General features: G+C 38.0%; 1 protein-coding gene across 1 annotated transcript in view; it reads right to left on the reverse strand.

The window, feature by feature from the left end:
• Positions 1-13,724, reverse strand: part of LOC133641469 (guanine nucleotide-binding protein G(o) subunit alpha-like) — a 163,016-nt gene that overhangs the window by 33,317 nt on the left and 115,975 nt on the right. Inside the window, exon 4 of the mRNA XM_062035208.1 lies at positions 1,936-2,064. Within this exon, the coding sequence (XP_061891192.1) occupies positions 1,936-2,064 (129 nt within the window). The remainder of the gene's footprint in view (positions 1-1,935; positions 2,065-13,724) is intronic.

Consider the following 13,724-nt stretch of genomic DNA (forward strand, 5'->3'; position numbering starts at 1 on the left):
CAATGCAGGTACTGGGGATTCTACTATTTTGTTTATAAAGCACTGTAATAAAAACATTAAAAAAACACTACTAATGCTTTAGCAACATTGTTGTTGTAAGAGATAACACAGAGGAACTACTTTACTGGTGTAGTGACACAGCACCTTGCTCACAGTGCCTCAGGCTGCTATCGATATCCGAGAGGTATGCTAGCTACTGTTCAGGACAAATGGCAGACAATGTGTATGGCGTCATGTGGGAGACCGGTTTGATGATGTCAACGTTGTGAATTGATTGGCCCATGGTGGGGCTGGAAATATGGTACGGGCAGGCGTATGTTAGGGACAACGAACGCAAGTGCATTTTATTGATGGCATGTTGAATGCACAGAAATACTGTGTGGAGATCCTGAGGTCCATCCCAGCAGGCACAAGACATTTAAACAACATTGAGAACTTGTTGAATTAGGTCCTGACGTTGAACAACTCGAACATAATGTTGGAACAAAATGCTTTTTGACAACCTTTAATCAGTGTTGGGTTCTGACCTTGATTTGACTAATGAATTTTGGTAATTTTCCATTCCACAACATAGATCCATTGTTTGACATCAACGTTGTCTCAATTTACAAATACAACTATTTTGCAAAGTTGTTTCAAAGTCACTTTTAAAGGACATGTATGTACTTTTGTATAATCAAAGTTGTATCAATGTCTTGTGCCTGCTGGGATTGTTGTGCCATTTACCCGAGACCATCACCTTATGTTGTCATATGACAATGCACAGCCCCATGTTGCAAGGATCTGTACACAATTCCTGGAAGCTGAAAACATCCCGGTTCTTGCATGGCCAGCATACTCACCGGACATGTCAACCTGAGCATGTTTGGGATGCAGCGGATCGGCGTATACGTCAGCGTGTTTCAGTTCCTACCAATATCCAGCTACTTGGCACAGCCATTAAAGAGGAGTTAACCAACATTCTACAGGCCACAATCAACAACCTGATTAACTCTATGCGAAGGAGAGTGGCCTTTTATGGTGGGCAGCTTAAGGCACACCTGTGCAATAATCATGCTGTTTAATCAGTATCTTGATATGCCACACCTGTGAGGTGGGATGGATTATCTTGGCAAAGAAGAAATGCTCACTAACACAGATTTAGACAGGCGTAAAGCTGCTGCAGGAAAGGGAAAAACAGGAAGTGAAAAAACACAAAATAAGAGCGCAAGACAGAAACTAAAACTACACCCAGAAAATTATCAAGAAACCCAAAATAAGGCACGGCGTGGTGTGACAAGCCGTGACAATTCCAAAATGGATGGATTTTTGTTCTCAACATTTACAGACAATAACCCATAATAACAATAAGATTTTTTTTTTTTTTTGGCAATTTTGTCATGAGTTTCAGAGGTTATTGTAAATATGAAAGATTATAGCCAAGGGCTAATTTCCATCTTTACTCCCTTCGGCAGGGTGGTGATTACATAGGATAGGATTAAAAATAAACACATAAAAGAATCACATAATTATTCACAGCATTTGCTCAATACTTTGTTGATGCAACTTTGGCAGCAATTAAAAGCTCAGGTCTTTTTGAAGACGATGCCACAACTTAGCACACCTATCTTTGGGCAGTTTCACCCACTTCTCTTTGCAGCACCTCTCAAGTTCCATCAGGTTGGATGGGAAGCGTTGGTTTCTACCCAGGATGTCTCTGTACATGGCTGCATTCATCTTAGTTTAGTCAGGGCGGTGACCAAGAACAGTACCATTTTATTTATTTATTTAATTGTACCTTATTGCGTTTTACCAACCGAGCTATACCGACCCACCATATAGGAAACAAATTGTTGGTCTGTCTGAGGAATGTGTTTGCTGTTCAGGCTTGTCACTCACTCAGTTGTTGTGTTTGTGTGTTGTGTGCTGGGACTCACTAATCCCTACTACTTGTACCTAAAGTGGAGGTTCTTGAAGGTAAAGTGTGTCTCCACGATGCCCGTAGTCTTCACCCTGGTCCTCAGAATATCCTGCTCTGTTGGCTGGTAGTCTGTGGCGCCAATCCGATCTAGGCTGTCAAGGTAGCTGCACAATACAGAATAGACAATTATTAGAAAGCAGTGTATGTCAAGTAAGCAAATTTGATTTATAGTAATCATCACTAAATCCTATCATAACTATGCACAACTGTTTTAAGGCTGCGTTCACACTTGTGGTTCGGCACTTTCGTTTGAATGTGAGTGCGCCCTAAATTGTTGGTGGAGCACCCCCTTATTTTGAACTTTTTCACAAAACAGAGACATGGTTGTCCTCAGGTGAATGTATTTTCTCTTTAAGATGTAAATAAACTGGACCAAATGACTTCACTGATGTAGCTGTTGCTTACTTTCTGCAATGTAGAGATCATTGAACTCCTCACGACACTGCACTGCATAAACAACATTGCTTTGCATGCTTCTCCAAATTCTGTCTTTGGGACAAAAACTTGGGTCACCAAATGAGATTTGATCAATTTCAATCCTAACCATAGCACATATCATCTTCACAGACCACAGCAGAGCCTCTCTCTGATCCTGACAGGTTTTTCCAGAAATATTTATGTTGTAATTTCTCTGAATCGACAAATAGTTAAGCAAGGAGATGGATGAGTTGTGAGAATGTACACACGCACATACATCCACTGTAATTGCTGTGAAGCTTTTATTCATAGTTGACAGAGTGACTTACCGCCACAAGATAAAGGGTGGGGAATTGAATGATGAACAGGAAGTGGTTAGCCTGCACATACACTTTGGTGATAAGGTTTATTGATTATACAGAAGAAAATATGGTTTGGATTTCGAGCTTCCTAAGAGCAGGAAGACGGAGCCAAACTGACTGAAAGAAAGGTCTAAAAGTGATATTTGTCAAAGATAAGATCCTGATTTCATTCTGCACTAAACACACACTGTAAACCAACCCCATTTGTTGAACGAGAAAAGTCATAAATGCCACCTAAAGCTAACTGTTTTATTTGTATGCTTAAAAGTACATGACTGACAGTTCAATTACTGGTATGGTACCTAGAAATCGCCTGGTGTGAAACTAACAATGCATACTACTTGACACTTGTTTTCTTGACTGTTCCCTACCTGCTTTTTATGTTGAAAGACAAAAATAACAATGAGCAAATTTGCACTGCTTTTTCAGACGTGTGACACAGCAATTCAGTCCCTCCGTCCGCGCTGCAGTACACAAGCAAGGTGACACTTTGCTTTATTGAACTACAATACATAATGCCATCTGGAAGATGAACAACCTTAAATCAGTAAATTGCTGCAACATTCTAAAAAAGCTTGTATGTCAAACAATACATCTTTTTTTACACCAGATTATTTTTTTATTTCGATTAATCACGATTGATGACAGTAAAGTACTTGCTTGGACAACTTGAAAAAAAAACCCTTATCTGACAGAAATGCAATTTTAAACTTTATTGTAAGAATGTCATACATTAAGGGTGCCCACACGAGGTGATTTAACTCATCATCATACATACATACATACATACATACATACATACATATATATATATATATATATATATATATATATATATATATATATATATATATATATATATATATATATATATATATAGTAGTGAGTTACAGACCATTGCATCTTTCATCCAGTGCTGCACAGATGTTTCTGGATTCTGAGCCTTGTCGAAGGCAAAATAATTGTCAAAGGATCTGCGAGAAAAGGTAATTGAACTGCATAAAACAGGAAAGGGGTATAAAAAGATATCCAAGGAATTGAGAATGCCAATCAGCAGTGTTCAAACGCTGATTAAGAAGTGGAAAATGAGGGATTCAGGTAGACCAGCAAAGATTTCAGCCACAAGTGCCAGGCAAATTGTTCGAGATGCAAAGAAAAATCCACAAATAACTTCAGCTGGTCTACCTGAATCCCTCATGCTGATTGGCATTCTCAATTCCTTGGATATCTTTTTATACCCCTTTCCTGTTTTATGCAGTTCAATTACCTTTTCTCGCAGATCCTTTGACAATTATTTTGCCTTCCCCATGACTCAGAATCCAGAAACATCTGTGCAGCACTGGATGAAAGATGCAATGGTCTGTCAGAAGCCCAGAAACTCACTGACCTTTTATACACACACATTAATTACAAACAAACATGTCACAGGTGAGGATTGAAACCTTGATTAGCCATTCAAACCTGTTTGTGTCAACTTCGGTGCATGTTATCAGATCAAAGTCACTGGGGTATGTAAACTTTTGATCAGGGTCATTTGGGTACTTTCTTTTGTCATTTTGATTTAAAAAGAGTAAACACAGTTGTTTGCCAAAAAAAAGCTTCACACAACCATTAAGCATGAATGGAAAAAAGGTTTTTGTGTTATCATTCATATTCTCTGAAGAATGGCCAAGAAATCATAAATTCTCCCAGGGTATGTAAACTTACGAGCATAACTGTATATGTATATATATGTATGTATATACTGTGCATATATATATACGAAGGTCCTGAGTTCAATCCCGGGCTCTGGATCTTTCTGTGTGGAGTTTGCATGTTCTCCCTGTGACTGCATGGGTTCCCTCCGGGTACTCCGGATTCCTCCCACCTCCAAAAACATTGCACCTGGGGAAAGGTTGATTGGCAACACTAAATTGGCCCGAGTGTATGAGTGTGAGTGTGAATGTTGTCTATCTGTGTTGGCCTTGCGATGAGGTGGCGACTTTTCCAGCCTTATGCCCGAATGCAGCTGAGATGGGCTCCAGCACCCCCCGCGACCCCGAAGGGGACAAGCGGTAGAAATGGATGGATGGATGGAAAATATATATATATATATATATATATATATATATATATATATATATATATATATATATATATATATATATATATATATATATATATATATATATATATATATATATATATAAATAAATAAATAAATAAATATATATATATATATATATATATATATATATATATATATATATATATATATATATATATATATATATATATATATATATATATATATATATATATATATATATATATATATATATATATATATATATATATATATGTGTGTGTATTTATGAAACAGATGTTTTTTGTTAACATATTGAAGGTGTTTAATAAAAATACAAGCATGTTTAAGATTCCTTTCTTTCATGAAGAGAAGAATGTAAGTGCATTATTTTCTCATTCTGATGACTTGCATTGATTGGAATCAGACAGGATTCATAGTAGTGCTGATAACTTCCACATTTTTGAATTGTACATTGTGGAGGATAAAAAAGTCCTACTTTCTGTCCAATACCACATGAAAGTGGTTGGTTTTGGCATCTTATTTGTCCAGCTTCAATACTCGTTTTTATACACTTTACATTAAAGTGTATAAAATGTACACTTTAATGAATCAACTTTCTGAGACTCTTATTTTGTTAGCACGGGTAGGATGGAGCAGCATTTTTATTGTGAAGACAGAAACTGTGCGGTTGATCTTTAGGCTTTTGACGGCAGGTACAGCGAGAGAGTCTGTTGAAATAAAAAGTGTTTCTAGCCTTATAGCCGGTCGTTTTTTTCTTAATACTGAGCTTGCAGCAGCCAGCATCAATCAAGTGACGAAAGTGACGTCATTGTGAAGATTAATGATCGCTAATTTTTAGGTCCATTTTTTTACTGCCTGGCTGGTGATCGACTGACACACCCTCTGCGATCGACCTTGCTAGTTTGCGATTGACCTAATGGGCACCTCTGTCATACACAAACTCACATTTTTATTTTTTTACTTGAACTCACATAATTTCTTTTTTCAACACTTTGTAACAGTTTTATCTAAAGTCCAGTTAGGGTGTGTTTTGGAGTGCAATTTGCCAGCAAACCAAAAAGTCAGTCTCCTTACACATCTTCGCACTGACGTATGCATTGTCCTGATCATTGACCAAACAAGATAAGGTAAAGGAGCACGTCCAGTCACAATGTACTGTGTGATTAATCCGCGATAATGTATGACTGATGCAAAAAAATGTTGTGATTAATCACATGCGTTAATGCGTTTCTGTAACTAGTTACAATTACTGTTAAGTGTCAAGTGTGGGGTTTTAAGTCAAATTATTTGTGTAGCTCAATTATGCAAAGTTCTCTGACAGACTTGGATTTATGACCTTCGGCGTGGGAAGAGAGTGTGTTATGTCCTCTAAAAGTGTCATATCATGCCTTGGCGGTGTAAACAGTATCAAAAGGCAGCCAGTTAGAATGGTTTGCTGTGAACTGATAACGATGCACGTGTGTGTCGGCAGTATCGGAGAAGTGGACAGATGTCATCATACTCTGAATATTTAATTATCATACCACAGATGATTCTGTGTCCTCTCTTCAGCACCCTGCATTATTGTTGTTAAGTATGTCAACTATTTTTTAAAAAGTACCATCTGTTGGACAAAAGAGCACAAGTGAGGCTGGTCTACATGTAGGTGTCACAGCCAAATGAATGAAAATCAATACTGAAGTGTTACAGGGAAGACATGATTTAGCAATGACAATAACTCATGGTCACCAAATTCTAATGACAGGTGGTCCTCAGGTTACGGACTTTCATTACGTTGCCACGACTACAAGCTTGTTTAGTGCAAGTCGGAACTTAAACCTACATTCTACCTAAATGAACAGCTATATAAATCAGACTGTACACAGAACACATGTAGGACATACAGCAATAAACATATCAAATACAATAATGAGATGAAACAGTACTAAAAATTAAAACAACTCCTGAATTTAATGCCTGTGGTTGTCTTGCACACTGGAAAGAGAGGGAGAGGCAGCCTTGTCGGAAGGAAAAGTCTCAAGAATGAGACCACTGTGCTGCTTAGTTGTCACTGTCCATTTCATAGGAGAAGATGAATTAATATGTATAAAGATACAATCTGTATCCTTGGTGATGGACGCAGTATTTGAGCGGCTTGGATCGGGCATGCAGCCAATGTTGATTTCTTCACTTTTACACCGACTGCTTTACGCTGGCTGATTTCACTCTTTATTTTCTTTTTCTTTTACGCAGCGCCTCCAAAAGACTCCGCCTCATGCTTGGGTGACATAAAGGAGGTTAAAGTCAAAGAGTTAACTAAAAGAACAAAAGTGACGTCTTTTGCGACTACATATGACGTGTTACTCTGCATGCATATTCTTCTGTTGCTCTTATGTAACTACTGTCGTTTTCTTTATTTAATGTCATAAAAGGAGGACCACCTGTCTAATATACCTCATGTATATGAAATACAATACAGTGTTCCCTCAAATATTGTAGGAGTTCCGTTTCAGACCCACCCGTGATGAATTAATTCCCACAGAGTGGGATTTGTATGAATTTTAATGTTTATATATATTTTAAGGCTTTTTAACGCTTGGGATCAATACTAGAAGCTTTAGAAGCTGCAGAATGTCACAAAAAAAAAGCAATAGAGCATCACTACTAACGAAAAAGACTGGCCCCGTTTACACCAGACACCAAATCTGATTTTTTTGCCCTCAAGTGACACAATCAGATATTTTTTGCCTGTGTAGTAAATGCTCCTAAGTGCTTAAAATCTGATCTTTTTGCATCAGATTTGGGCCACATCAAGAGGTAGTCCAAATACGTTTGGAATCTGATATTTTCCAATGTGACCAGTTTGCGATTTTTACGTCATCTTTGGTCAAGCTACGTCATCCGTGTGCGCAGGAAAAGACCAAAAGAAAATCACTTTCCATTTTGCATTTCTCTTCTTCCTCCTCCTGCAGTTATTTTCGGTCCTTGTACGTCGCGGCTATCCGTTTTTCGTTTGGAACAGAAAAATAATTTTACAAACGTATATTAAAATTAATTTTCCCTGTTTTTTGGTTTGATAATAAAAAAACGGAAAAATCGATCGTTATCCATGATCAATTATCCGTAATTTGATTTAATTGAAAATTGAAAATAGTAATGAAAAAAACAGATTGGAAAACTCTGTTCTCAATTGTCCGTTCAATGTTTGGACATATGGGTAGATTGTATATGCGCAGTGTCTCTCGTATTCTCGTCTGTGAGTGACCCGGGATGACAACAACAGAAGAAAACGACAATGAAGAACGGCGTCGTTAAAATACATTTGTTTCTTCTTCTTCTGTTGTTGTTACGGGACACTTGTCGTTCCGGTTAACTTCCTTTTTGTTTTCACTTATCAAACTGTGCATGCCTGATTTATACTGGAGTCTGATAAAGATCACATTTTACTTGTAATCTTAACAGTCAGCTGGAAAAAATCAGATTTCCAAAAAAAACTGGTCCACTTTGGCCTGCAGTGTAAACATAGTCACTAATGCAATGGTCACTGAGCCAATCAGATTTCAAGATTGAACAAAGTGCTCCGTAGGGATGAAGCTATCATTGGTCATAACTTCATTCATTCATTCCTGACAGTAGCTTCAGTACACTACCAACAATAGCTCCTTTTAAAATGTGCTTTATATTGTGAATTCTAATGGACAGAGACCCATTAATATAAGTTATTTCAGCATACTGAACAAAGTTCAACTGTGCTGTCAAGGACTGTCAACCAGAGGTGGGACCAAGTCATTGCTTTGCAAGTCACAAGTAAGTCTCAAGTCTTTGCCCTCAAGTCTCGAGTCAAGTCCCGAGTCAAGACAGGCAAGTCCCGAGTCAAGTCCAAAGTCAAGACTAGAAAGTCTCAAGTCAAGTCCCAAGTCCTGCATTTTGAGTTTCGAGTCCTTTCAAGTCCTTTTAACCACAGACTAATATTTTTACACAGATTGTGTATGCTTTTAAAACGCTGTATTTATTTATTAAAACAAGTGCATTTGAAATTGCAGGAAAAAAAATGGTGCTGACATTGCAATTCATAATAGCACTTTTAACCAGTCATTTTAATAGTTTAAACAATTTTAAACATTTAACTCATTCCTTTACGGAATAAACACATTTGCAAAAACAAACATTAACATACTATTGGATGTATTTTATGAAAATAACATTACCACAAAGTTGAGAAGGAGCAAAGATCTTCAATATTTGTATGTGAAAATCACAAATAAATCTTCTGGGGGAGGATGACGCCCCTACAGGGGTTTGGTTTACAAACTTTCAGCCCCACCTAAAACAAAATTCACCAGCCGCCACTGATTATGATGCATTCTCATTTTAGGCAAAGTACAAGACAATACTTTCTTAACAGTATAATTGTAACCAGGAATAAGTCTTCAATTAACAATATTCAAATACTAACATTGTTGGGTAAGACAGAATTTGGTTTTATTCTGAATCCAGTGAAACAGATTGGTGGTTTTAGCTGATATAAAGACTTTCAGGTGTTTATATATGTTTAAGTATTTGGCAGACGCTTTTATCCAAAGCGACATACATAAAAAATAGATATAAAACAATCACTGTAAACATTATCATTTAAGGGAAGAATGTAATACAAAATATCAATACAAAGTGTCAAGACAGAATAAACGCTCTGCTGCTGCAGCAACAGAGTTACAGTCTATAGGTCCCTAAAATATATAGATATCTAATGTATTCATACATTGTTTATGTAGGATATACACATGTATATATAACCTAATCATATTGTTTCTTCAATTTAAAAATAGCTGGCCGTTTTTTCCCCTCTTCTCTGGGATTATATTCCCAGTTTTGATCTCGGACGTCTGGTCATTTATAGCGTATAAGAATATTATATTACTGTTAAGCAAACTATGAATAATAAAAACGCCAAAACATGTGTCCGTTATCATAGCTACACGTATGACAAAAAAACGCGTGAAAATCAGTGGTATTCAGTGAGGTAAGATGAATTAAATTTGCTGACAGTTCATTGCTCCTGCCAAATGAATTGCACTGAGTGGAGCGGATCACCACTCCAAGATGGCGGCCCCGCGTCTCGTCTGCGCCAGTAGGCAGTAGCGCTCAATGCTGCGTACCCTTATAAGATGTCTATGGTTATGACGTTAGCAGTGAGTTTACAGCCTCACTGATTTAACTACACAGCAAATAAAAGTCATGTTACTTAGCCAATAAACGTTATCTTACATTCAAAACTTACCCTTCTTTGTGCAACTTCAAATGTCGAACGAAGTGGGAAGTTGTTGCGTCTCCGTCTGTAATATTCGAACTGCGTGATTTGCATACGGCAATTCGTTTTTTGTTGACCAAGTCGTAGTTTTTATACCCGAACGAAACCAACTTTGGCATAATTGTTTCTCACTGCCGCGTTGTTTGACAACTCATGTTCGGTGGTTGTCCTGCAATTGGATTGGATGAGAGCTGTGGGATTAAAACAACATAGATTTAATTTGATTGGCTGTTGTACTGACAGCACACCAGCTGACAAGCAGCACACACGCTTATAGACACAGACGTATAAAATGAAAGATACGGAGCGCTCCCAAATAACTTTTTAAGGTTTGGGTTTTGGGGAAAGTAGCAAGTCATGTCAAGTCAAAAGGCTCAAGTCCAAGTGAAGTCACAAGTCATTGATGTTAAAGTCTAAGTCGAGTTGCAAGTCTCTTTACATTTTGTCAAGTCGAGTCTAAAGTCATCAAATTCATGACTCGAGTCTGACTCGAGTCCAAGTCATGTGACTCGAGTCCACACCTCTGCTGTCAACATGTTTCATAGTTAAAACGCAATTCATCACGTGTGGGACTATATGATGTTCTCTTTAATTCAAATACATATTGTTTTGCTTTATGATAATGCAGGAGTGGACAGTTATGTGCGTTTTAAATCACCAAAAATGATTCCCGGTGCTCCCCTCACCTCCCAGGGGGTAAACAAGGGGATGGGTCAAATGCAGAGGACAAATTTCACCACACCTAGTGTGCGTGTGACAATCATTGGTACTTTAACTTTAACTTAACTTTAAACAAGTTGTGCATTATATTAAATCAGCCAGAAGCATAACACATGATGTCCAGGATGTCTCCAAAATAGTGCACTGGCTTATCAGGCCATATCAACAACATACCTCCAAAAGCCAAACAAATAAATAAACACAAATAAACACCACCCATTTCCAGCAGGTCAACACAAAATAATTCAAAGTACAAATTTACATTTAGGAAGCCTCTCATCCCTCACATGGGAAAGCAAAAGGCGAATATAATGTAATCTTATTTAAACTCATAGAAAACTATACACTCGGGGCTTAATCTAATAACATTTTGCATGTATTAGCGCAAGTGCAAACTTGATAGCACACACAAAACTGATTAACTAAACCTGTGCGCCGAGGATTGTGTCTCCTTTAAATGAGCAAAAAAGCGAGCACAATCCATTTAGCCTGTTAGCCTTCATGTATATGAAGAATATATGCTGATTATTAGAACAGCCACAATACTGGAAGGAAGAGATGCAAATGTAATAATTTAGTGTTCGCAATGCAAACTGGCACAGATGCGCACAAATTAACATACTTTCTGTACTGTCAGAAATAAAAATACAGTTTTAGACATGTAATCTAACCAGTGATGCCATTTTATAGCTTCTGGATGATTTAATAGGCTGATTTGGAGCCAGCAGACACCAAAACAAATCAAGTGATTCGTTTTGAGTCTGCTGGCGTTATGTTTAGGGCTCGAGCAGCGGAGCATGCCCCACAGGGGCAATGCAGAGCACTGCAAAGGCCTTATTGAATTTGCTGTGTTGTTTTTTTCCATACGTTTGGACGCCTTTATGAGGCCCTCAACATGCATGAAAAGTCCCCATATTTTGCAGGCGCATCAGGTATGGCGATTTTATACTTTGATGGTCCCAAAAATGAAATGTAAAAATTGTCTCTCTAGCGCCACCTTTAAAATTAGACAAAATAGCCCCCTTCCCCACCAATTCTACGTAGAGCCACGAAAATTGCTGGAGACGTCCAACATGACGAGATGCGCATACAAGTCTCAAGAACTCTTTTTTAAAAATGAACGAGTCGGCCGCCTTGGTTTCCAACTGCCATTTTTCGTCAAAATACGGTGGTCGTACTTTAACACACTCCTCCTAGGGACTTTGACCGATTGAGTTGCGGTTAAAATGACAGATACAAGACATATAGGCAATGTTAATTTGCCAACAATTGTTGCCTATGTCTTTAGGTGTGGGCATGGCATGACGCCAACCAAACATGACTCCGATGTTTTGCCACAAAACACAAATTGTTAATAACTCGGCTACACAAACTCAAATCTTTATCCTGGTTTGTAGAAATGATGATGATGTCATCCTGAAGTGCCCTATGGGTCAGTAACTGTTTTACCTATACCTATTCGTAGTGGGCACCAATTTAACTGTCATTTCTACACTTTAGGTGACCAGTGGCAGACACTAAAGCAGACCTGGGCATTCTGCGGCCCGCGGGCCACATCCGGCACTTTGTGCGTCCCTGTCCGGCCCGTGTGAGGCCAATCATAAATTACAAAATACATTTTAAAAAGTATCTATGTCGAGTGTGCAATACAACGGTGCTGCTTTTATTTTGAAAAGCGTTATTTGTATTACTTCCGTGTGGACGTATGCGCGTGCGTGATTGTGAGTGAATGTGAACAGCTGCAATCACAAATTACAAAATAAAGTTGAAAAAACATCTATGTCGTGCGTGCAATACAACTGTGCTGCTTTTATTTTGAAAAGTGTTATTTATGGGCGTATGTCCGTGTGTAACCTGTGAGTGAAGGTGCACAGCGACAAGTGATGCACGGTTTACACCCGAGACGCTAAAAAGAGAAAAGTTGATGACGAATGGCGTGTTTTCAACAAGACATGGACTGCCAAGCAACATTCCCTCTAAGGTGCGCGCCTGCGCAATTGCGCACTGCTCAAGCATCCTCTGCGCACAGCAAATATATGCCGCCCACCAAATCAAATCCCATCTGAATTCTAAACAAAAAAAACACATTTATTCTGTGTAATTTTGCAATGCAACTCTGAGTGACAGTGACAACAAGCGGCCCTAACGGTGTTCGTCAACACCGTTCAATTGAACACCGTTCAATTATTGTAACGTCTATCGAGATGCTTCGAGGCCAGGAATTATATTGATCACTTTATTGAGCAAAACTGTTTATATTCGGCCATAACCACACCAAAAACATGAGTAAAACACTTCTATCTAAAAAAACTAGTAATTTTCTGCCGTACAAACCAGGCTAAAACCAACTTGTCATCTGTCACCAACACGCATACCACTAAACCACTGGTGCGTTTATGGCCACACAAAAAGTCAGACAACTCAAACACCACACAAAGTTACACTATGACTCCTCAGTCATACGTGTGCTTATTTTACTGTCATTTATTATTAATGTTAATTTATTTATATTAATCATGGAATGCTGTTACTAGAGAAAGTTACAGGAATGCACACTTCATCCTATGCTTACATTTCATTGTGCAACATGAGGATGTTTAAGGGGAACTAAATGTGATCTCTGAAAGGGGTACAAATGATTTCCAACGCAGTGCTTTTGGTATAAAGTTAAGTTATGTTAAATGAAAGTATTATTATTATTATTATTATTATTATTTATCTTACGGTATATATCAAAAATCATATTGAGCAAAATTTAATTTAAATATTGTCGATGTGGCCCTCCAGCAGTGCTCGGGTTTCTCATGCGGCCCCCGGTAAAAATTAATTGCCCACCCCTGCACTAAACTGATGGGTGATGATGAATTGCAAACATTGTTTTGTTTACAG

The sequence above is a fragment of the Entelurus aequoreus genome, linkage group LG24, assembly GCF_033978785.1.
Source record: "Entelurus aequoreus isolate RoL-2023_Sb linkage group LG24, RoL_Eaeq_v1.1, whole genome shotgun sequence".
In the NCBI taxonomy this organism is placed as follows: domain Eukaryota; kingdom Metazoa; phylum Chordata; class Actinopteri; order Syngnathiformes; family Syngnathidae; genus Entelurus; species Entelurus aequoreus.